General features: G+C 43.3%; 2 protein-coding genes and 2 long non-coding RNA genes across 8 annotated transcripts in view; 2 read left to right on the forward strand and 2 right to left on the reverse strand.

Moving 5' to 3' along the window:
* Positions 1-1,016: 1,016 nt before the first annotated feature.
* LOC128765671 (NACHT, LRR and PYD domains-containing protein 3-like) lies at positions 1,017-19,630 on the reverse strand. 3 transcript variants are annotated; one of them, XM_053876607.1, is made up of 16 exons: positions 19,378-19,630; positions 18,758-18,893; positions 17,628-17,706; positions 17,414-17,554; positions 17,212-17,325; positions 16,850-16,928; positions 16,500-16,719; positions 14,547-16,341; positions 14,302-14,475; positions 13,090-13,263; positions 6,732-6,908; positions 4,754-4,927; positions 3,589-3,765; positions 3,317-3,490; positions 2,930-2,976; positions 1,017-2,343 (listed from the first exon to the last, which is right to left on the reverse strand). In XM_053876607.1, exons 2-16 carry the CDS (start codon positions 18,789-18,791, stop codon positions 1,811-1,813), a joined length of 4,092 nt encoding a protein of 1,363 aa, XP_053732582.1. In that variant the 5' UTR covers positions 18,792-18,893; positions 19,378-19,630; the 3' UTR covers positions 1,017-1,810. The 3 variants fall into 3 exon arrangements, with proteins under 3 accessions (XP_053732582.1, XP_053732581.1, XP_053732583.1); XM_053876606.1 differs by having other exon boundaries at positions 19,351-19,630; XM_053876608.1 differs by lacking the exon at positions 3,589-3,765 and having other exon boundaries at positions 19,351-19,630.
* LOC128765675 (uncharacterized) lies at positions 4,365-9,955 on the forward strand. The gene is made up of 3 exons (XR_008415917.1): positions 4,365-4,955; positions 8,894-9,109; positions 9,615-9,955. It is a non-coding gene; the product is annotated as an uncharacterized LOC128765675 (long non-coding RNA).
* Positions 10,145-11,088, forward strand: LOC128765674 (uncharacterized). Of its 3 annotated transcripts, XR_008415916.1 has the most exons (4): positions 10,145-10,310; positions 10,450-10,643; positions 10,757-10,836; positions 10,945-11,088. It is a non-coding gene; the product is annotated as an uncharacterized LOC128765674 (long non-coding RNA). The 3 variants fall into 3 exon arrangements; XR_008415914.1 differs by having other exon boundaries at positions 10,145-10,643; XR_008415915.1 differs by having other exon boundaries at positions 10,145-10,643; positions 10,757-10,821.
* A 1,340-nt stretch (positions 19,631-20,970) lies between the features above and the next one.
* Positions 20,971-24,756, reverse strand: part of LOC128766412 (transmembrane protein 163-like) — a 37,476-nt gene continuing 33,690 nt past the window's right edge. The window contains exon 8 of the mRNA XM_053878033.1: positions 20,971-24,533. Coding sequence (XP_053734008.1) covers positions 24,473-24,533 — 61 coding nt within the window. The 3' untranslated portion in view covers positions 20,971-24,472. The remainder of the gene's footprint in view (positions 24,534-24,756) is intronic.

Genomic DNA, 24,756 nt, shown 5'->3' on the forward strand with positions numbered 1-24,756 from the left:
TGGTGTGATGCAACTTGTTGATAAACACTTGAGGAAACTGACCAATAACACAATAACAACAATAACACATCCAGGGAAGCTTGAAGTGTTTAAGACGTGCAGTTATTATTATACTAGTCATGAACAACTTGGTCTGTTTCCATGGAGTATCATCACAAAAGAAAGAATGTTCATTTCAATCTCCTCTAACACATTGTAAATGTCTTACAGGACAAATTGTAAGACCATGACATAACATGGCTTCATTCTCCTTACGTCACTTACAATTCAGCCAGTGTTTCTTCCAACTTACGTTTCTCAGAGATGGAAAAGGAGCAGGGAGAAGAACAGTTCTCATCATTCCTGCCCCTCAATACCACTTTTCCTGAATTTTCTCATTCATGATTTTATCTTAAAAGACCAGAAAAGAAAATCCCTTCTTTACACTCTGGAATGACCAACAGCAGATCTGTCCAGAAGTCAGATCTGTTGCACCAACTGCTCCATCCAGCTGTGAAATAAAGAGGAAAGAAACTCAAAACCCTTCCTCTCTGGCAACTCTGGGGAGCTTCCTCTTGAACTACAAACACCAGTGTAACTCCTGACCTTCTCTGTACCTTGCTATAAACATCCACAGTGTAAACACCACACCTGTGGTGCGCTGTCATGAAACCACACTGCTGCTCACCGATGGTGACCTCACCTTTTACCATCAACCATCTAAACCAGAAGGCTAAACACGACCAAAACTCTTCACTAAATTTAAGCCTAAATATTAATTAGAACAGGCTGGTTGTTATGAGGTCTTCATCCTCATATTGAGGGTGAAACTTACCAAATATCGGAGCAAGGTGGGGAATCTTGGTGAGAAAAGACAAAGATCCAGAGGGGAATCTAGATTTTCTGTTCATTCACAGTGGTGGGAAATGTTTTCAGACTCCTTTGATATCTGACTCAATCTCAAATGTTATATTTCTCCATTTCAAAATGGCAGCAATATTCTGATACAAATAAATACAAATGTTTTGTGTCATTTATTGTTTACAAGAAGATCAGTTTCATCAACGACACACGTTCATCACACAAATGTTGTCATTCACTCAGATATTCCAGAGCAGAAACAAAAACAACAAAAAACAGATAAAACAGTCGACAAATTCATTATTACTGACCATATTGATCATAGGGCAATAAAGAAATAACTATGTGCAATAACAAATCATTCAAGTTTACATGCAGATAAGTGCCACTTTCTGTTATTACGCTCTTTCACTGCTGCTACTTGTGTATATATTATTTATTAGTTCCTATTTGTTGTTCTCTGCATGCTTGATTGTTCTGATATATTCTTTTTTTACATTGTTTGCACCAAGGGAGTACACTGTACAAGGACAATAAAGGCTATTCTATCCTATTCTATTCTATCTGAACTCTTCACTGAAGGTCGACTGACAGTTCAAGAGTTCATGGGTGAAGATTGTTGTCAGGTGATCGGTCCAAAGGGAAGAAGGAGGACAGACTGGTTTGAGAATGTGTTGAAGTCTTCTTCACATGAGGATGGAGACTTGGAGGAGTCTTTCAGGGACTGAACACAGTGATGATAGAAGGAGCAGGAAGAGACCACTGAGCAGGATGTGAAGACGTTTACAGGATAAAGAAGGAGAGTGATGAAAGAGAAAGATTCTCTTCTTCAAACATCTCACATTCTTTTGTTCTTTTCTGTAGAATAACTCATTTGTTTCAGAAGCAGATTCATTCCTCACTGTCAGCAGTTTGGATTGGGATTTGAAGCAACACCAGTTTGTTGGAGGAACACACTCACACACTCAGGTCACACACACACACACACTGAGGAACCAGAACCAGGAGCCTCTCTGAGTCCAAATCCCAGGTACAGAGGTTCAGTGGAGGTGAATAAGGTGTAGAGGGGGGTCCGGACTCCAGAGGAGACTCTGTAGAAGATCAAAACTCCAGCAGGTGCGTTCAGCAACACTCCAACTCTGTGAGAGACTTCTGAGCTCTTGATGACAGTTTCCTTCTTATTGTGACAGACTTTATATCCAGCATCATCAGAGCAGCTCAGACTCCAGGAATAACGGTTTTGTCCAAACTCAGACTCGTCTTCTTTCCCTCCGTCTCTCCTGAGAGTCACGGCCACAGAAACTCTTCCTCTCCACTCCACCTCCCAGTGACAGACACCAGTCACAGCGTCTCTGCTCATCACCTGAGGACACCGCTCAAACCTGTCGGGATGGTCCAGATACTCCTGATCCTCCGTCACTAGCTCCACCATGTTGTTGTTGTTGTTGGACAGTAGGAGGCGCCGGTGAGCTGTGTCTGGGTCCAGTGAGAGTGGACGGAAGTCTGAGAGAAGAAGACACACGTGGTGATGATGGAGGAAGAACAGACCTTCTCTTCAAGAGACAATCATTGTCCCAGCAAGCCAGGGAAGGCTGCTCTGTTGGTCAACATGAGCTACAGTGGAGATCAGGAGCCCACAGGTCCAAACTGTGTTGGGTCAACAGTCATCTGAGACTGGAAGATCCCAGAATAATCTGGAGCAGCTGATGTCCCATGTGAAAGACAGAAGTGTCTGCATGTGAGGTCAGGAGCTAAGCTAGCCTGTCGCTAACATCAGTCTAGTTTAGGGAACATGATGATGCTCAGAACTCCTGAGACTCTGGAGTCAAAGACTGAAGAGAGTGAATGAATCAATATTGGATGATGAGGAAAGTCCACAGTGCAGCTTCTAGATCTGCACGGAGGCTCCTCACTAGCTGCTGCTGGACACCATGTTAGTGAGCAGTGTTCTGGGCAGTGACCTGGACTTGATGAAGACAAGTTCCAGCAGCAGATCCAAGGGTCACATGACGTCACTAACATCACAGCTGCTCCACTAGAAGCTGACAGAGACGAGGAGTTCTCATGAAGCAATGAGATACAGACTTACATCTCTTCAGTCCAGATGTTAACCTCTGTGGTCCACAGTGATCCAGCCTGGAGGAAGAAAGAGGCAGAAGGATGAGAGCAGATCCATGTGACTTCAGATGTTTCAGGACTGTTATCTCCTGCTGTTAAGTGGACGGCTCTTTTATGACTGTGTTGGTGACAACAAAGATGGATCTCTAATCAGCTGCTCAGTCTCTCCTGTCTCCTTGGTGCTTCCAGCGAAGTCCAGCAGGAGAACATGTCATGCGTTGTGGATTCATGTGCTCAGTTCAGATGAAGAGCCTGAGCAGCGTCACACACCCACATCCTCTCGGTCTGCTTCTGGATCACATGTTCAGTCTGAAGCTCTTTGGAGCTCAGTCAGTCAGTTCTGCTGCTCTGTCCATACCTGAGAATCTCCAGCCTCCAGTCTGGACTCTCCAGTCCAGCAGACAGCAGCTCCAGCCCTGGTCCTCCTGGATGGTTGAAGCTCAGGTCCAGTTCTCTCAGATGGGAGGGGTTAGAGGTCAGAGCTGAGGCCAGAGAAGCACAGCCTCTCTCTGAGATGCTACACCCTGACAGACTGTGGTGAAGGAGGAACAGTGTTTTAGAGAATCACGAGAGCAGAAGAACCTACCAGTTGTGGAGCAGAACTGAAGAGAGGAGATGATGTGTTCTGACCTGAGAGTCTCCAGGTGACAGTGTGGACTCTTCAGTCCAGCAGACAGCAGCTCCACTCCTGGACCCTTCAGCTTATAGTTGTAGCTCAGGTCCAGTTGTGTCAGACGAGAGGACGGAGAGCTGAGGACTGAGGACAGAAGGGAACCACTTCTCTCTGACAGGAAACACCAGCTCAGGCTGTGAAAGAGATGAGTGTCATCAGCAAGTGAGACTTTTTCAATCCTCTATTTGGACCAGAATTAAAACTCTTGATTTAATGTCTCACATTAGCTTGAGCTGAATGCAGTGGAGGTGAGAGTGGGGGACGAAGAAGGGTCGACCAAGTTGCTGTGTTTTTCTAACAGCAGCACATGGAGCATGTAACTCTCGTCCTCAGGAAAACATGTTCAAGCGCCGCACTGAGACAGAAGCTAATGCTAATGCTGCGATAGCGCCTCATTGTGTGGAAGCTGCACTTGATATTCATCTTTGAAAAATGTTTTTGTATTTCCCAGGGAGAGACAGAGGTCACCAGGGCAGGCGCCCCAATATTGATCTGCAGCGCCCCAGTAAAGAGAGCACCAGAGTTGTTGGTCTACAGAGCATCAGCTACAGATGGGTTTGTCTTCGTAGTAGTGCAGTGTGGGTAAAGACAATGAACCCAGACGCTCCAAACCACTGTCACTTTGCTTCCACTGTCTGAGCCGTGAAGCAGCAGCAGTTGAGCTCCAGAATCTGCGCTTCAGCCCTGAAGGCAGGGCTGCCAACTCTCACACAGTCGGCCTGAGACTCAGATGAGGCTTGTCACACTCTCTCGCCACACGTCCCATTTCTCAGGCTTTTCTAGCCCAGTGACGTGATATGTGATCAATGCACTACTCTGCCATGAGCTCCACCAAATGGCAATGAGAAGGTCTATCAGCACAGCCTGCCTCCTCTCAGAGAAGAGAGAGACAGAGAGAGGGAGGGAGAGATCAGCTGAATACTTCTATAATATACATATAAAGATGAAAAAAGTGGTAATCATGTAAACAATTTATTGATTTATTTATTTGCTTCACTTTTGCAATTCACATGTGGTTACTGCAGCAAAATATTTCATAAATCATTTGTTGCACTTCCTTTTTGTATTTCCTGGTTCATAGGTGGAGAGTAAAAAGTGCACAGCAGGACAAATTCATCTGACCTGAGAGTCTCCAGGTGACAGTGTGGACTCTTCAGTCCAGCAGACAGCAGCTCCACTCCTGGATCCTTCAGCTTGTTGTGGCTCAGGTCCAGTTGTGTCAGACGAGAGGACGGAGAGCTGAGGACTGAGGACAGAAGGGAACCACTTCTCTCTGACAGGAAACACCAGCTCAGGCTGTGAAAGAGACGAGTGTCATCAGCAAGTGAGACTTTTTCAATCCTCTATTTTGACCAGACTTGAAACTCTTTATTTGAGGACACACTGAACTCTTTCCATTCAGAAGATCATCATCACATTATTGTTGGAATATTTGAAGCAGTTTATATCAGTCAGGATCAACTTGATTAAATGTGAAGACAAAAACACAAACCTGATGAAAGAGGAACAAAATAATGGGGGTGATGTTGTCAACAAGGAGACTTTATCGTCAGCTCCCTCTCTAATATGGAGCAGGAAAAGCTTCTGCAGAAGAGCAGACTTCCACACAAACTATTGTGACGTCAGTGAATGATGCTGGATTTTTGGAACATGACCAAGGACTTCAGAAATCATCCAGTCAGCAACCTGGAATCACTGCACTGCAGCGCCCCCGTGTGGGTGGTCTGTGACTGTTGGCAGACTTTGTCGTCATCCATTGTTACAGTGTTGAAGTGTTGAGTGATGCAACCATAGCGTTAGCTCTGCAGCTGAGTGTTAGCATTTCATCACCAGCAGGTTTTGATTCATCTGGACCAGTGGTCACAGCTGGCCTGTTCCCATGGTAACCATCATCTCACATCCACATGTGACATGGAGTCAACTCAACAGAAATAACTTCATAAAAATATTCAACAGTAATGTTACTAGCAACTGTAGCTAGCCTATCTGATGAGGCTAATTCCATCATTTTGAATCATAGTTTCTCTAAACCCTGTTTTTCCAAGTCTGGAACTGGTCTCACCTCTGTCATGGCCATATATGGTCAATATTGCTGATATGACAGATCATTCTTCACTGACTATTCCGTGCCTTTGTGCCAAACAAAGTCATGTTATACAGCAGCATCAGGACATCACAGGGTCACCATTATCAGAGCCATTGATCGGCACAATGAGGAATGAAAGGTCAAGGTCATGATGGAGTTGACTGGGAGATCGTTTCGCTCAGTTACTCCACTGCTGCTGTCAGTTCATCAAACTAGTGGCACCTGGTCATTCACTGTTATGTTGTTGGTTTCTTCTACATTCAAGAGGAACAGTAACAAGATTGAGTCATGACTGAGTCACACGTCCACAAACCACCTAAAGTCCTCAGAAGATGGACAGAGAAGTGGAACGCTCCAAAACACCAGTGATCCACTCACAGTCCAGTTTTCCAGTCATTACTACTCAGGCTCTTTCTGTATCTGACTCACTTCATTGAAGTGAACTTACAGGACTCTGGACAACAGGATGGACTTCACTGAGGAAAACCTGAAGCTGACACTCTGACTGGGGAAAGAAGGCTCATTAAAAAGGGGCAGATATGACCAGACTCTTTCTTCTCTCTGCTCCATTTGATCCCTGAAATCACATGCAGATGGAAGATGCTGCAGTGTGTTTGGAACGTGGGATGGAAACAAACTTCTGCTCCACAATCTCATCCAACTCAGGGTTTAGTTTTTTTTCACAGCCATTTTTTCAGTTTGTTTTTTTAATTCCATATTATGCATTAATTTGTCTGATTATGTGAAGATGTTATCTCAGACAGGAAAATGAACAGGATGTCACTCTTTCCTGCTCAAGTAACTGGTCATGAGTGCAGACCATGAAGGTCAGGGATGGTTGTTGTGTGCGCTCTGAGGGAGAGACAACCACAAAAGGTAACTGCTTTGGGGTTGGTGTGGGACATGTGATGCCACATGTGATGGACATCAAGTCAAAATCAGCATTCCTCATCGAAAATTCCCACAACAAGCACAATCTCATCCAACTCAGCTGGACACATGATGAGTTCTGACCTGAGAGTCTCCAGGTGACAGTGTGGACTCTTCAGTCCAGCAGACAGCAGCTCCACTCCTGGATCCTCCAGGTCACAGTTGTAGCTCAGGTCCAGTTGTGTCAGACGAGAGGACGGAGAGCTGAGGACTGAGGACAGGAGGGAACCACTTCTCTCTGACATGAAACACCCACTCAGGCTGTGAAAGAGACGAGTGTCATCAACAAGTGAGACTTTATCAATCCTCTATTTTGACAGGCTTGAAACTCTATTTGAGGACACACTGAACTCTTTCCATTCAGAAGATCATCATCACATTATTGTTGGAATATTTGAAGCAGTTTATATCAGTCAGCATCAACTTGATTAAACATGAAGACAAAAACACAAAGCAGATGACTGAGGAACAAAATATTGGGGGTGATGTCAACAAGGAGACTTTATCGTCAGCTCCCTCTCTAATATGGAGCAGGAAAAGCTTCTGCAGAAGAGCAGACTTCCACACAAACTATTGTGACGTCAGTGAATGATGCTGGATTTTTGGAACATGACCAAGGATTCAGAAATCATCCAGTCAGCGTCCTGGAATCACTGCACTGCAGCGCCCCCGTGTGGGTGGTCTGTGACTGTTGGCAGTGAGAATGGTGGACACTCCAGACACAGGACTTCAGACAAGTTCTCACTGCCCTTGTCACTGCCCTATTTGCTTCTTCATCCCGTTTTGCTTCCAGGGCTCCGGCTTATGATGTCATTTCCTGTCCACATGCGCACATGGGTGTAGCTGCTTGACACATAAATTAGAATTAAATTAGCTACGTCATTACGCCACGCCTCACTACACACTCGTATTTCATCAAGAGAAGCAGAATTTGAATTACTAAAGTACTACGCCGACGCATTAACTGTATTTTAACCTTATTTTATATATATATATATATATATATATATATATACATCACTACATTTGACTTGTATTCAACAATTCGGATATTTTAACAAGATTTCAGATAAAATAATTGGATCTTTCTGTGCAATTTGCATGCAGTTTTCTATCTTGCCTACGAGGTCTCAGTGGTTAATTTGGTTTATTCTGCTTCTCTTGATGAAATACGAGTGTGTAGTGAGGCGTGGCGTAATGACGTAGCTAATTTTATTCTAATTTATGTGTCAAGCAGCTACACCCATGTGCGCATGTGGACAGGAATTTACGTCTTGAAATAACAATGTGCGCATGCGGACAGGAAATGACGTCATAAGCCTGAGCCCTGGAAGCAAAACGGGAAGAAGAAGCAAATAGGGCAGTGACAGTGACTTTATCGTCATCCATGTTACAGTGTTGAAGTGTTGAGTGATGCAACCATAGCGTTAGCGCTGCAACTAAGTGTTAGCATTTCATCACCAGCAGGTTTTGATTCATCAGGTTTTTTTTCAGATTCATTTTCTTTTTCATTTTTTTTTTTAGGATGACAAATCCTTTTTTTTAATGGCTATTTGTAACGGTTGGGTTTGATACACGCTACTTCCCGACCACTGAGGGCTGCTGTTCCCAGGTAGCCTGGCACTGGCACCGGTGGCGCGCAGAGGTGTGTCTTGTTTTAAAAGACAAAAAAGTGTGATGTTGTGTCTGCAAGTGTGGAAACTGGCTTTTTCTCTTGTTAATTAAACCAAGAGCAGTCTTTTGTCCACACATCGTCTTGTCTTTTATTTTTCTCTTTTGATGCTGAGGAAGACCCGAACCATTAGAAATGGCGCACAAACATCTGAACAACAATCCTACTGGACCTTCACCTTGAGGTCATTTTCGCTTGCATGACCTGCTTACAACGGAGTAACCTCCCGAGTCAAGGCAAAAGTTGTTGCCTCCTACATTATTGGAATTATTATGATCCAGGGAAAGTACACGCAATTACTTTAATAAATTCAATAGAATACTGGGGAGGGGGAATATGTAAATTGAACGATAAGCAAATTAATTGATGTCTCGAAAATGATTGCATATATTGATCAGGCCATTGTTGTTCGCAGGAGATGGAAGCACCGTGTTCGTGGATGTTATTTAAAAAAGAGAGGAGGCCGCGTTAATGTGCCAAACTATGTCGCTGGGAGGAGTTCTTATTCTGTGGGAGTTTTTTTTTTAATAACTATAATGATGATTTATTTTGTTGTGCTAAATATTTCTTGCAGGTTGTGGAAGGAGGGCACAAGAGGAAAGGTGGTTCCATTAAAAAAAGGTGTCCTTTTTGTGGCACAGAAATGTATGGTGCTCAAAAAAAAGTAAGAATTGCCAAATGCACCAGCCATCGAAAGAAAAACTCAAAACTAGAATAAAAAGAGACCTGGCTGCAAAATTACAAGAAGCACCACAATGTCGCTTCTTATCAGCATGAGGCAATTATATTGGTAAGTTTGATCATTTTGTGTGTGTGAATGCGTCGGCTGTTGAAAGAAAACCATGACTAAAAGTACTGTACATTTTAAGAGTGCCTGAAAATTATTGCTGTCATTGTCATGCAATGCATGAATCACTTGTCATGAGGCAACGACTCAGAGTGTTGTTGTAAGGATAGATATATCTATGTGTCTTTGTGCATGTGTATCATATATATCTCCATTTGTGTATCTTTATAGCTTGAAAAACTCTGCGCTGGGTAATAAACCAACCCTTTTTTTGGGTAAACAAAAGAAAAATGGGCATAACTTTGACGTCTTAATGCCACGCTGCCATTTATCAAGTGTGTCCAGGCAATATCTGTCAAAGATGTCCACAATTTATGAGGCCATTTGTGACGGTAAGTACTGTAGTGATAATAATAACTTCATATATGTATAGTGCGTTTTAGGAGACTGTTTGCTTCCTGTACAGAGACATTATTGTACATGCTCATTTTTGGATCTCGACTGGCAGGCTGTTCCAGAACGAAAGAGCCTTGACAATGAAGTGGATTCTGAAGTGGAAATGGAGCCAGTGCAGAGACATTGGAGTGATGTGCTGCCGTCTGTTGGAGCCAATTGGAAGCCTGGCTGCTGAGCTGTGAAGCAGCCAGTATGGAGAGAGATGCAGTCGTCCAGGCGGGAGAATATGAAGGCATGAATTCGTTTTTGTAAAGCAAGAGCATGGGTTACAGTTTAGATTTAATTTCTAACTGAAGGAAATGAACTGAAGTGCTCTTTACTGTGAGGAAATCGTCAAGAGTCAAATACGATGCAGAGACTTCAAGCTGCCAGAGTTATGTTTTAGACAAGGGACTGAGGATGTTATCATGGAGGGTCGGAGAGTTTGGTGAGGGAAAGACTCATTTTTCTGTTTTTGACTGGTTCAGCTGAGGGACATTTTCTCCAAAAGGATTTTTCTCATTCACTTTTATTTTTATTAAAATCAATAATTTAATTTATTGAACTTGACTTTTGACTGTATATTTGTGGTTGTACAGAGGCAGAATACACAGGAGTGAAAAACAAAAAACAAAAAGAAGAAAACCATTTGTTTAACAAAGATTAGAGACAGCAAAGCGACGAGGACATGGTCATTTTGAATCTCATCCGAATGGTGGACCAGTGGATGAGATGGCCTCTACGTCTACTACAAGTGCGCTGGAGATGGGTGGGTATATGTGAGTCACTGCATACATGAATTGGTGTTAATTCGCTGTAAAACAATATGCAGTTTATTTTCCAAATCGCATGTATTGCTTGAATAGTGTAACATTTTTTCTTTTAACATGCTTTAAATTGTTTTACAGATCAGAGGTAAGAGGTTTGTGACAAAAAAAAGAAGCGATAAAAAAGTACGTTTGGAGTGTGTGTCTGTGTGTGAGCTGTTGAACGGCTGATGAGATGCCGTGGAACAGAATCTTTATTTTCAGCAATCTGCATTGACCCCTGGTACAAGATTCCATGTTTGTGAACAATAACAAGACTTATCTCTCGCTGCATGGTGATTAAGTATGTATTGATTGTTGAACTAATCTATAATCATTTGCTCAGAGAAGTATTACATTTAGATCTATTTTTGTACAAATCCATATTGTGTCTTTTTTTATCATACAGGTTGTTCTCATGACACCCTCGAAACATTCGCCGTCAAGCGTCTGCTAAGAGAAAGAGTGAGAAGGGTCAGCGTCAAAAATGTTGGTTGAACTTTAAACTTTAAATTGCGTTGATCATTGTTTTGTTTATTTTTATTTATTGATTTATTTTATTTTATGTATGTATTTGTTTATTTATTTATTTTACAGGGTAAGACTGAAGTCATAGCCGCGCTGATCATCGCTGGTCCTCTCGCAGAGACCAGTCGGCCGCTCTCACCTCAGCTCCCGCCAATCACGTAGAAAGAAAACTTTGTATCTAAAACTATGCATCTAAACCAAAGTCTAGCTTGAATAAAAATAAGATGCATTACTTTGGTGTCGGGTCTGTTTCTTCTCTTCCCAAAATTAGGGTTTATCACCCGCCAAGTTCTCTTCTGGTTCCGGTCAATGCGAACTCGAGCGCAGCTCTCCGGCTTCAAAAATTAGTTTTTGTTTGACATCGTCTCAGTGGACCGAGCAGAATAGTAACAGTCTCTCTGCCTCCTTATCACTGACGTCAGAACCTTACTTGGGGAAGTTTGAGCTCCACCCACGTTGAGCTCGAGGGTCCTGCCCACTTAAGCGACTCAACGTTGAGTTCAGCCCGTCTTCAACGTTAACACATGCCCATCAACCATTTCGTTCGCATCTCAAACAGGCCACAGAACTTCAGCCAAGTGTTCCACAACACTGGAAGTAAGAGAGACTTCTTTAAAGCCGACCATTGAATATGCTCTTAACATATTACCTTATAATTATATTACATCGTTGTGATGCAACAGGTCTGTAATTTCATTTGTGTCTTTAGCAATATTTTTGAGCTTGATGTTAACCGAGCATAATATTAATATAATAATTCATAATTAATATAGTTTCATCATTTTAGATTGATAGTGTAATAACATTTGGATGAAATACGTCATGATGATGTAGAAACAAGATATATATTTGTCAGAATAAATGATGTTTTCATGATTAGAAGCCTTTTATTAAAAGCCTATATATTGCACAATGTAACAAAAATGACAATGTGACCACATTTGCACTTTAGAATTGAAGTCTAACTTGCTGACTTTACTGTTCTCTCTTTCAGAGTTCACAGTCTTGAAGTCTTTGCTTCATTTGAAATGAATGAATGAGAGGCTGACAATAAAAACAAATTGCATTTGTGTGTTGTCTTGATTATGACTGTATTGCAACTGTGTTCCAAGTGTTCTCCAGTATTTTGTGCGAGCTGAGTACACAATTTAAATGTTTGTATTAGTATTAAAACACATCTGTACAGCGAAACCACATACTCATTTGAGTGTCACAAAGGTCTCATTTCAGAGTCAGACTGAAGTATCTGTTTTGTCCACTTGTAATTTTCATGTAAATTGAGAAGACTCAAGACACTGACAAAATAACGTGCAGCTGTAAAAATGTACCACCCTGTGGCGCCATAAAGACAGTTACCTTCCTATGTTAGTTGCTTCATTCTTAATGATCATTTCACAGGTGAAAATGGCTCTCCTCCAGTATACAATTAGTGACGAAGAGTGAAGATAATTTTTTTGGGTCGTATTTTTGCTTGCAAACTCCTGATGTTTCATGCCGGTTTTATGTTGGGGCAGAACGCTTGAACTCAACGTTCCAGGGTAGCCAGTGTATCTTGGCTCTGTTTCTCACTTCCCTGGCGCGATGTTTGATGTGATGTCTGTCTGTGATTCTGTTGTCTGTAGCCCTCCAAACCTCTCAGAGGCAAGCAGGACATCGTCATCTACAGACTCATCCCTTTCTGAGGACGATTGGGCCGGTCCCTCGGGTCTCCATCTTAGGAGAATTGCAGCGTTGGATCAAGGTACACTGCAGCCCGAGTTGCCTCAGGCCCCAACTATCACAAGTTTGCTTTCTCTGACGGCTCAGCTCAGCCGAGCTAGTGCCAAAGCCATCCTCCTAAACTGTGTTTTACTGCAGGTACTTTCTGGTACCCAAGAAGACAGGAGAGTGGAGACCTGTTCTGGACCTCAGTCTCCTCAACCAATGACCAGACATAATGTACATAAACTCCTTAGATCTTGCAGAGCTGACACTCTGACTGGCTCATTAAAAAGGGGCAGATATGACCAGACTCTTTCTTCTCTCTGCTCCTTTTGATCCCTGAAATCACATGGAGATGGAAGATGCTGCTGTGTGTTTGCTGGAACGAGGGATGGAAACAAACTTCACAATCTCATCCAACTCAATGATGGTCTGTTGACTCTCTGCAGCTGGAGTCTCCACCTCTGACTTTCACATTTCAGCTCTGAAGCTGGACACATTATGTGTTCTGACCTGAGAGTCTCCAGGTGACAGTGTGGACTTTTCAGTCCAGCAGACAGCAGCTCCACTCCTGGATCCTTCAGCTTGTTGCAGCTCAGGTCCAGTTGTGTCAGACGAGAGGACGGAGAGCTGAGGACTGAGGACAGAAGGGAACCACTTCTCTCTGACAGTCCACACCTGCTCAGGCTGTGAAAGAGACCAGTGTCATCAACAAGTGAGACTTTTTCAATCCTCTATTTGGACCAGACTTTAAACTCTTTATTGGAGGACACACTGAACTCTTTCCACTCAGAAGATCATCATCACATTAGTGTTGAAATATTAGAAGCAGTATATATCAGTCAGGATCAACTTGATTAAACATGGAGACAAAAATACAAAGCAGATGAAAGAGGCACAAAATATTGGGGGTGTTGTTGATAAAGAGGAGACTTTATTTAGCCAGCTGCTCCAACAGGAAGTGACATCGAGATCAACTGTAAAGGGGGAAATCTGTTCTAACTTCTCTCTTCCCAGTTTCCTGCTCAGGAATCTGTCCTTTGTGAGCAATTGAAAGATTTGGCCTTAAAAAGTTCCTCAAAGTCATGATCCACTGGATCAGACTGATTGTTGCAGCAGTCACATGACAGGAGAATGTGGAGACGATCCTTTGATGGTTCTCCCTCGGAGGCTCAGGACGGTGAAGCTGCTTTTATACTGCAGCTAGAATGACTGGGATCAGTGGGTCAGGATGGTAGTTTTGTGCACTATGATCGGGTCGTCCTGGTGTGTGGACCCAGGTCAAACAAGCCTGCAGTAGAAATGGGTTTTTATCAGGCCTGGCCCGACAGCTCATCCCACCTTCACCAGCTAATGTCCCTGACGTCTGCATTGTTGTACGCGTCTGTCCTGCTCTGTTTGTCACCCAAACTGATGCAGAGACTGTTTTATTAGACCGATTTATCAACCCTCTCCTCTTGAACTCAATACGATGAGGACTTGTTACGTTTACCCCACAGAGTGATAAAACAACTGGTCCACTGTCATGTGAGTCCTCATCATCACATGTGCACCTGTCACAGTCACATGACTGCAGGAGGAACCTGCTGGAGACTGATGCCACTGAGAATCAGCTGCTGCATTGAAGAGCAAACTGATGAGAAAACTGTGACTCTCTGAAGCTGGAGTCTCCACCTCTGACTTTCACATTTCAGCTCTGAAGCTGGACACATGATGTGTTCTGACCTGAGAGTCTCCAGGTGACAGTGTGGACTCTTCAGTCCAGCAGACAGCAGCTCCACTCCTGCATCCTTCAGCTTGTTGTTGCTCAGGTCCAGTTGTGTCAGACGAGAGGACGGAGAGCTGAGGACTGAGGACAGAAGGGAACCACTTCTCTCTGACAGCTGACAGTCTCTCAGTCTGAATAAAAAATCAAGGAAATCAAACTTTCATGTTCAGTTCACATCATCATCATCATTTGATCCACTCACAGAACTTCCTTTGAAGCTTGGACCACAGGCAGCAGCCTCTCAAGAGCCTCCTCTGAAGCAGAGTATTTCTTCAGGTCAAACACCTCCAGATCTTCCTCTGAGGACAGTAAGATGAAGGCCAGGGTGGACCACTGAGCAGGAGACAGTTGATCTGTGGAGATACGTCCTGATCTCAGCTGCTGTTGGACCTGCTCCACGAGAGAAGTGTCCTTCACTTCACTCAGACAGTGGAACAGATTGATGATTCTCTCTGGAGACACTTTCTCACTGATCTTCTTCTTGATGAGCTCTGCTGTGTCCTGATGGGTCCAAGAGCTACTTCCTGTCTGTGTCAACAAACCTGGAAGGAGAGTCTGGCTGCTCTGCAGAGAAAGACCCAGAAGGAAGCGCAGGAACAAGTCCAGATGTCCATTTGGACTTTCTACAGCTTCATTTATTGCTCTCTGGTAGAACTGCCATGGAAGACGTTTGTTTCTAAAGAGTCTTGTCAGTACAGATGTTTGTTGTGAATCAAGCAGGTCGACTCCAGAGTTGAAGAACGTCAGGCGGACATGAAGAGCAGCCAGAAACTCCTGAAGACTCAGGTGGATGAAGCAGAAGACCTTGTCCTGGTACAGGCCTCTCTCCTCTCTGAAGATCTGTGTGAAGACTCCTGAGTAAACTGCAGCAGTTGTGATGTCGATGCCACACTCTGTGAGGTCTGATTCATAGAAGATCAAGTTTCCTCTCTGCAGCTGTTCAAAAGCCAGTTTTCCCAAAGACTCAATCATCTTCTTGCTCTCAGGATCCCAAACTGTGTCTGTCCCAGCTCCTCCATGGTACTTGAGCTTCTTGACTTTGGCCTGAACCACCAGGAAGTGGATGTACATCTCAGTCAGGGTCTTGGGCAGCTCTCTGGTCTCTCTGCTCTTCAACATGTCCTCCAGAACTGTGGCAGTGATCCAGCAGAAGATGGGGATGTGACACATGATGTAGAGGCTTCGTGAGCTCCTGATGTGAGAGATGATGGTGGTCTGCTCCTCATCTTTGAACCTCTTCCTGAAGTACTCCTCCTTCTGGAGGTCAGTGAACCCTCTGACCTCTGTCACCATGTCCACACACTCAGGAGGGATCTGATTGGCTGCTGCAGGTCGGGTGGTTATCCAGAGGTGAGCTGAGGGAAGCAGCTTCCCCCTGATGAGGTTGGTCAGCAGCACGTCTACTGAGGTGGACTCTGTAGCTTCTGTCACGACCCGACTGTTGAAGTTCAGAGGGAATCGACACTCGTCCAGACCGTCCAAGATGAACAGAACCTGGACTCCTTCAAAGCTGCCGAGTCCTGATTCTTTGGTTTCAGGAAAGAAGCGATGAACAAGTTCCACCAAACTCAACTTCTTGTCTTTCAGCAGGTTCAGCTCTCTGAAGGTGAAAGGAAACATGAGCTGGAAGTTCTGGTGGGCTTTGTCTTCAGCCCAGTCCAGAGTCAACTTCTGTGTCAGGAGGGTCTTCCCAATGCCAGCCACGCCCTTCGTCAGCAGGCTCCTGATTGGTCCCTCTCTCTCAGGTGAGGCTTTAAAGAGGTCTTCTTGTCTGATGGTAGTTTCTGCTCTGGTCTGGTTCCTGGTTGCTGCTTCGATCTGTCGGACCTCGTGCTCCTGGTTGACCTGGTCTGTGCCCCCCTCAGTGATGTAGAGCTCTGTGTAGATCTGATTCAGAGGGGCGGAGTTTCCTGCTCTAGCCACCCCCTCAAACATACTGTGGAACTTCTTCTGCAGGCAACTCTTCAGTCGTCCTGCACACGCTCCAGCACGACTACCTGAGTGAAGAGAGAAGTCACATGATCAGAGGATTATGGAAGGTGAAGCTGATCAAGCTCCAGATTATTCTTCTCATCAGCTCCAGATATTTCAGCTCAAAAGGAATTTTAGACTGAAAGATTCACATTCAGCAGGTTGAAGGTTCAAATCCTCTTACTGCTCCACACATGACCAGCAAGCTCCTCCTCCTCCATGCTCCTCAGAAGATTCATGATGAAGTCCAGGAAAGCTTCTCTGCTGCTCCTCATCTGCTCCTCATCACACTTCACCTTCACCTCTTCCTCATCATCCTGGTATTTGGGATCATCTGGACTGAGGAAGCTTTGGACTCTCCTCACTTCCTTCTTCACCAGGGTCATGACAGTCTGCTCAAGCAGCTGAAATACAAACATGTGACCTGATCATGTGACAAAAAGAAAACCTGCTGACCTTCAGGGGTGACCAGAATCCTGACTGGTGAGTTAGCATCTGTTGTAGTTAGCAGGAGGAGCTAACACTTGAACACACCTGAAGTGTGGAGTCCAGATCTGTCTGATGCTGCTGGACACGCTGGAGACTGAGAACATCTGAGACCTGCTGATCCTCTCTGTGAAGAACATCAGGCAGTAAATAAGCTGATTGTCTGATGAAGGTCAAGACTCAGACTGCGACTCTTCCAGGTGCAGCTCAGCTGAAACAGAACAATCTAGCTCCAGATACATGGAAACCAGATGAAACCAACGTGAACTTTGTCACACATGTCCATGCTGACATATCAACTGAGATGAAGCTGGTGAACATCTGAGGGCTTCAGTCCAAGCAGAAGGAGCCTCAGAGACCTTTGATCACACTCAACAATCCCATGCGTGGAGAGGGACAGAAAACCTCACCTTTCTCCTGAAGGCTCTTGTCCACCTTTGAAATCAATATGAAGATCCATCGATGCATCACTCTTCAGAGACATACAGCTGAGTTCAGACTCTTCTGGTTTCTCCTGTTTAAACCTGATGGAGACTCAACTTTGATCAACACTGTGATTCACCGTCTGACCGCTAGAGGTCCTCTCAGTGTTCCTCCTGCACAGTCTCTCACCTGCTCCTCCTCTGATGGTCCTGTCCTCCTCTGAAATCAACATATATTTCCATCGACCTGTCACTCTTCAGAGACACACAGCTGGGAGCAGGTCCAGGTCCGTGTCCTCGTCCAGCAGCTTCTGATGTGAGTGTCTCTGATCTGAACACAAAAGTTGCAGTGTGAAAATGGTTTCAAGTACTTGGAGCTCTGACAGGAGAACTGATCTTCTCACCTCTGAGCTCTGGTCTGGCTGCCATGGTCCTCACCCAGAGGGGCTTTAGAGGGAGGAGCTTCCTCCTCTCTGTCCACACCTTCACACAAACACAGCAGCATCACGGTGAGGTCTGATGGTGGATGGAAGAACCTGCTGCTCATCAGAGCCACTGGTTCTTCACTGTGATCTCACTGATCTCAGTCTCAGCTCAACTTCATGCTGACCTTCTGACCATTGGTGGCTTCAAACTAGAGAAATATAAAGACGACCACACTTTGTTCCTTCATGTGGAAATGAGTTGTGTGAGTGTTGCTCTTTTTTTAAAATGAAGTGGACATCAATGTCACTGGCAATCAAGCTGCATCAGGGCCAGTTTCAGAAAGGTGGTTCAGTTGGTTCACACACAACACCCCATCCTCCACACTATATATGACAGTGTTGTCAGGCTTTTGGGGCAAACGTGAACTGAACCTCTTGTATTACTTCCTGATGAACCAACTGTGAACCTGTTCATTCTGATGTCTCTGTCTTTGGTGTCTATTTCACTTCAGTCAGTGACATGGTTTAGAATGTGTGACACAGCCTCAGTTCCTCCCATGGTGTTAGTAGAATCTTCTGTCTGCCACTCAACTGTTTTTCTTCCATAATTATTAGGAATATTCAAGTGGCAAGCGATTGCTCACGTTTCAGAGAATATGCTGTCGAGGTGAAAGCTGCATCTGTTACTAGTGCAGCTAGAAGAGAGAGCAACAATGAGGAAACACTGTTCCCTCAACGCTGACGTGAACTCTGGTTGGATCAGGAGTCCAAACTTCATCTGAAGAATCTCACACATGGTGTGGTTCTGTTTGGGCTTTGGTGATGATATTGAAACAAAATAGCTCGCAGCAACACTACTGCTTTGTTTATGGAACGATGAACTATGAACTATTGACAAGAAACAATCATAAAACAATAAACAACGAAGGAACCAGCTGATGATGAAATGTGTCGTTGAACTAGTCGAAGTAGTTCCTGTAGAAACCTTTGCCAAACACAGCAACATGTGGCTGCTTCACCACTTTATGTAGAGTCTAGTGTTTACTTGGCTGCTGTGACATGACTCATCCATTCGCTCCTCATGTGTGGACAGGTGGGAGGTCACTGACCTGGGAGCAGCTCTCTGCTCTGACTTGTGTCCATGTTTGGAGGTGGAGCTTCCAGCTGAGCTCAGCTTCTTCTTCTGCTCTGCTCACAGAAACTCGTTCATCGATGGAGCTCACCCTGTGCGCGAGCTGCTGTGTCCTGTAAAAGACGAACAGAGGTGTTGTTTGTGTTTGTACTCGCATTCCACACCACACTTCCGCTCGTGACGAGTGTGTCGCCCGGAGCGAGATTTAAAATAAATCCAAACAAATCCAAGCTGGACTCAACAGTTGACTTGAGTCGCCTGTGAGAAGCACAATACGTGAAGAAAAACGCGGTCTTCACAGCACACAAATACTGACATCTACTGGCGGGAAATGGTATGTCATTTCCGCACGGTGACGCGTTTCGTGTGAATAAATTGTCACAACTCATTCAGTTCTTATGTCAAAGGAACAATTGATAACGATTGGATTCAGGTTATTCCCTAAAGTGAAGAGGGAATAATCCGGAATGACGCAACATTCGCGCGTCCTTTTATTTTACGTCCATCTCGCAAGAATTGCAAGTTTGGAAGCTTCAGGTGAACTATGACGTCACTATTGGACAAACTCACCGTTGCCTACTGCGATGCCGTATTTACCTCTGCGGCCGAGTCCTCTCTCAATCTTCCGTCAGTCAAACAAACCCAAGTGCGGAGAACTTCGGCTTCACTTTCACTTTCCTCCAAGTGCGTCACAGTCTCATCAACAGGAAGTTCAACTTGATATGATAAACGTAGGTCATAAACTTAGGTGCACTCCAACAGTTTAATACAGAAGTCAAGTGTTGAAATAACTTGCTGTATTTCTAGTTTGTCTCGAACAATCACGCAAACACAGACAGTCGACGTGCACTTGACTCCACGGCCGTTTCTTCCTGGTATATGGTATATCTGTTGAGGCGAACTGTCGCCACTTATTTATTGACGCCGATTATGTGCTCACAAATAAGCAAAATTAAATTAAATTAGCTGTGGCTTGTGTTTTTTTTTTTTTTTTTTTTTTTTTTTTTAGATCGTTGAACCACACACTTAGTTAAGTGGAGGTGTCATGAGAAGAGACGTGCCGTGTTGGTTTCTATGATTTATTTCACAACAGCTCACAGGCAGCACACGTGGATTTCTGCCGAACGGAAAACCCGCTCCGGTGTCTATGTACTGACACACACGTCGTCCGTCACTACGGCAATCACATTATGACACAATACAATTCTCACTACATCTCCCCCTGTTAGGAAAATGTAACCAACTTAAATGTTCAGACTGAAATGCGTATGTTAAATGAAAAGGGAACACACTCATAACAAACTCTCAGATAGTTCTTACAAAAACCAAAAATCCTAAAATGCTCATCAACTAAACTATAGTGTTTTTCGAACATCAGATATCATCGGGGTCGACTACCCTCAGTCTGAAAGGGATTATTCTGCCCTTTTTTTTCATTTTTTTTTCAACAGAACTCGTGCAACCAAATATACAGTCAATTGTCAACAGTTTCTGAACCTGGCCGGTAGTTTTATCTCACGCCCCTGTGATGAGAATTTCACGGGCCTCTGCGGAGTTGCAGGCAGAATGGAACGCACGCAGTGGTGCGAACTCAGGCATCCTCTGTGGCCACTCGTTTCTTATGTGTGAGACAAGTTCTGGAGAAAGACCAAGTGACTGTCGGTGAGTAACAGCTACTGCAGCTCAGCATCTTTCTTCTTCAGCTCAGCGATCTCCTGCTGGAGGCCTCCCAATTGAACTAGTTGACTTGTCCGAGTGTCAGTCGCTACTGTTTGCCACAAACTAAACTTTTGACTGAGCACAATTGTGCCTTGGCCAAGGTTCCTCTGGTGGTTATGAGACTCTGGATTTTTTTCAATGAACAAAGTGAATATATATATCAGACTGTTAAAGCTGTGATCAGCCTTTATTTTATTTTTTATTTTAAAACACTTTCCTTGTTAGTGGGATCCCCACTGACCACGGCAATAAATTTGATTCTGATTCTGATGTCACTTTCAACCGCGTCTTAAAACTGTGACACACTTACCATTTCGCTAATAAGCTTTATTGAAGTGCAGCGCCCCCGGTGGTCCACACAATTCAACAGTAACAGATCAGCTCCAACACGCAGGATAAAACTTTATTAAATAAAAAAGAAGTTTTCCTTGACAAAGAAACATGTCTGCTTGACATAAAAAAAAACCATGTACTTCAGTAGAACTGATGTCATCACTGTACAGTACTTCAATACATTTTGGAGTCATGCAGAGCTTCGAACGACTTTTGAAGAATTGAATTTCATATTGCTCTTTGAGGATGTGGCATCAAGAATGTCGATGGTTGTTCATGATTTGGCACATTTCAGGAAATGGGTTTCAGTTACTTAATCGCACGAGTAACAATATTTCACCAGGGCTCTGGGCTTCAGCCAAAGCCACGACTGTGTTTAACAATCCATCCATGATTCAATGTCACACGACACGTTTGTCACTGAACAACTAGACATCAACATTGCTGACTGACATTAGTGGCAGGAGAATCAGCATGGACATGAAAGAAAGTGCAAAGAATAGAGGTAGAAAGGACTCAGTTTCCATTCCATACGCATCAATAGACACAGAGTTAAGAAAGAGAAACTGCTGTTCCACAGGCTTGTTTTGTGCTCGCTGTGTGTGCGTCAGCCTGTAAACACTGCTGTTGGAGTTCAGCTGCTCTAGATTGTCACCTGTGCATCGCAGGAGCAGGGAAAGTGAGCCGCTTTACAAGTCAGTGCAATGTTGGCGAGTTGAAGAGGAGTGATGAGGCACACACACCTTCAGAGCTACAGTAGCTCATGTTAGTCGACGGAAACTGAAGGACGGAGCTGGTGCTTTGTTGTCGATGACGTCGCAGCAGGGACCTGTCCAAGGCTCCAAACAAGAAGTGGCTGCTTCATGAAGGGTGAACGAAATATTGATGTGCAGTCCGTTTATTTTGCCAATGACAATGATATGACAGTGGGAAACATGAAGAATACATAAGCTATTAAATACTGTGATAGAATAATACACATAATAATTATGCTCTGTGTTTCCAAATCCACTTGAATTCAGATCAACATAAATTGATTTAATTTAACAGTGAGCCCCAATACATAAGATTTATACAGGTTTTTTAACCAACTGTTATTCTTATATCCATGATGGAAATCCAAGAGTATAATTCTGCACAAGATTTAATTTTAAAAATGAATCATTGTTGTCTAAATCAGTGCAACGTTATTAGTTAAAATGTTGTCCCCTGTAGGCAGTGAATAGAACTCGTTCATAGAAGAATTGAAAACTGACGCCTTCTTCAGTTATTTATTAAAAAGAGACTGTATTCTTGTTACCCACCAGATGGCGATGTCTGATAGCTGATAACGTCTGACGTCGTTCTACGCATTAAAATGAATTTAAGAAAAAATATTGTGTTTTTCCAATTTTGCCTACTACTTAATAGAATAAAAACCATGGACTTTAGAAAATAAAAAAATCCACTAAATAATTTTAGTCATTTCAAAAGCCCCTTAAACCAGTTAAATGAAAACACAAAATATTTGTACTGTATCAGGGAGCCTTGGATATCAGGTCACATCAACATCAAATCATTGTACAGTGCAAACGTTTACAGTAAAACTTATATGTAAACAGCAAAATGCAGGTTCTAAGCACAAATAATTTGGCTACCAACGGCCTGTATCCTAAGTATCCCCCATCTATAGCAGAGGCGGCCACAACAGATTTCCACACCAAGCATCTCAAATTTAAAATATACAATTTGGACTATTGTTATTTGCAATAATATGGTTGAAAACATGGAGGTACAACATGCTGGAAGCTGACAGATCATCTACACAGATACATTAATGTACACAATGTTTTAATGTCATGGGGTTTGATAGCAATATGAACAATGATCATGTACAACACATAATAAATTAAACATAAATACTGGATTGAACAGGACAGATAAAAATGTTCACATCAATCAAGCCTGTGGTGTTTTAGTTCAGAGCTTGTTACGGATTTGTCAAACCAGAAAATAGAGATTAATTGTATTTAAATAATAATTTATAATAATGTAAAATTAAGTAAATCCACTCGCGCTATATTATACCCCATACCTTTTTTCGCCAGTTGGAACAAGGGAATTACATATTTACATGGCTTTGATTTCATTTTCATACCTGTATTTTCTGGGATGTAGTGACAATCCTTTCTTGATATGTTGACACAAAACTTAAGTGGAAGGAGCTGATCTGTCTGCAGAGTGTGTCGTAACGTCTGTGTGCTTATGTTTCTGTTGACTATTCAATGGAGACTTAAGCCCAGTGGCAAATGTTATTTCAATTCATTAATGTCATGTTACAGTAGCTACTGATAGAGTCGGATAAAATCACTCTACATAAAGAAACACAGCTCATTCATCACTGTTTTTGAAGTAGGTTTGCGTTGTTGTTACAGCTCTGTGCTTCTGTCTCCCTACATTCTCCCAGCAGTGAAGCAGGAAACACCCAGTCTTCAAATTAAAATACTTTGTCTCTAATACTTGTGACTGAGATTGTACATGCAGTCTTTGTAAACCGGACACAAAGTCTAGATGTAGTGATGGGCTGTTGAGGCCTAAGGTGAAAGATGTCCTCAATGTCCACTAGATGGCACTCGCTACTGTGAAACATTGGTCAACTATTTCAATGACACGTTTAAGGTCACAACCCACTTGAACTCTGTTTTGACAGGAACAAGTCAGAAAGATGTGCACGGCCGAGAACATTTGTCAATTTGACTGAAGGTCATACCTTCTTGAATTAGCCGAGTGTCATAAGAATTGCTCATAAGAATTCCAATGGATCCCACTACTGTAGCGTCATAAACAATGTTTCTACAATTTTACCATCATTTTTTGAGACTATCAAGCTCAAGCTGAAAAGATTTTGTGGATTGTAAACAAAAAATTCAAGTAGTTATAAATCTACTGCTAACTTAAATGTAGACTTTCTAAAGACTATTAAATGCAACATGACAGCCTTCACTCAAGCAACAATAATTTGGCAAATGTAGTATGTGTTATGAAGATGCATACAGTAAGAGCGACATTTCAAGTAAAATCAAGTCATGTGGACAACCATCACAGTTCACAGAGAAGAGGAACATGTTTTGTCCTCACAATATTCAGTGTGTTACCTCCTCTTTTCTTTCTGTCAAATTCAAACGATTCATGTCGATAATATTATTACTATTTACAAGAAATACATTTATTTTTCAATTATGAAAGAACAAATGTCTTATACGTCATTTGTATATCCATCAAATGAACTTCAAAAACTTGCCAAAACACCATCTTTAGCTACACCAACGGCTCCTCAACCCGATCTAAAAAAATCTGTGTTATAGTGTGAAAACAGACCTATGAATGAAGCTGGCATTGAAGCAGCTACTTTAAAATGACTGAGTCCTTATTGAAACACTGATTTCCTCTATGTACTAAGACACGTTTCGTGTGTTGTGTATGAGTGTGCTGTGTACCATATTTACATTATACAAGTAAGACATTGTTTGTTGCGCCACGTCTCTATGTGCAAATTAAACGTCCTATGTGTCGATCCAACCGATGAAGAGAGCAGGGCGGGAGGCATCCAGGTACATTTGGGTGTGCGAACCTGCTTCTGCGGTCCGCACATTCTCACCGATCACTCGAAGCGTTCGTAGTTTCTTGTTTGTTTCACGCGGGGCACCATGTCCACCAGGAGTCTGTGGCCACAAAACAGTCAGGTTAGATCAGTCTCTCTCAGGAAAAAAGATAAATCATCATCAAGTGGACTCAAAGCAGTGACGGGGGGAGATGAGGTATCATGAAACAGTACTGCAGGGTTGATGAAATAATTTTCCGAGGCCAGCAGATGGCGCTCTTGGTTTGGAAATGATGTGAGGTGATGTTCGGTCTCCAAGTCCAAACGTTTGACAGCAGACATCG

This window comes from Synchiropus splendidus, chromosome 10 (assembly GCF_027744825.2).
Source record: "Synchiropus splendidus isolate RoL2022-P1 chromosome 10, RoL_Sspl_1.0, whole genome shotgun sequence".
Classification (NCBI taxonomy): Eukaryota; Metazoa; Chordata; class Actinopteri; order Syngnathiformes; family Callionymidae; genus Synchiropus; species Synchiropus splendidus.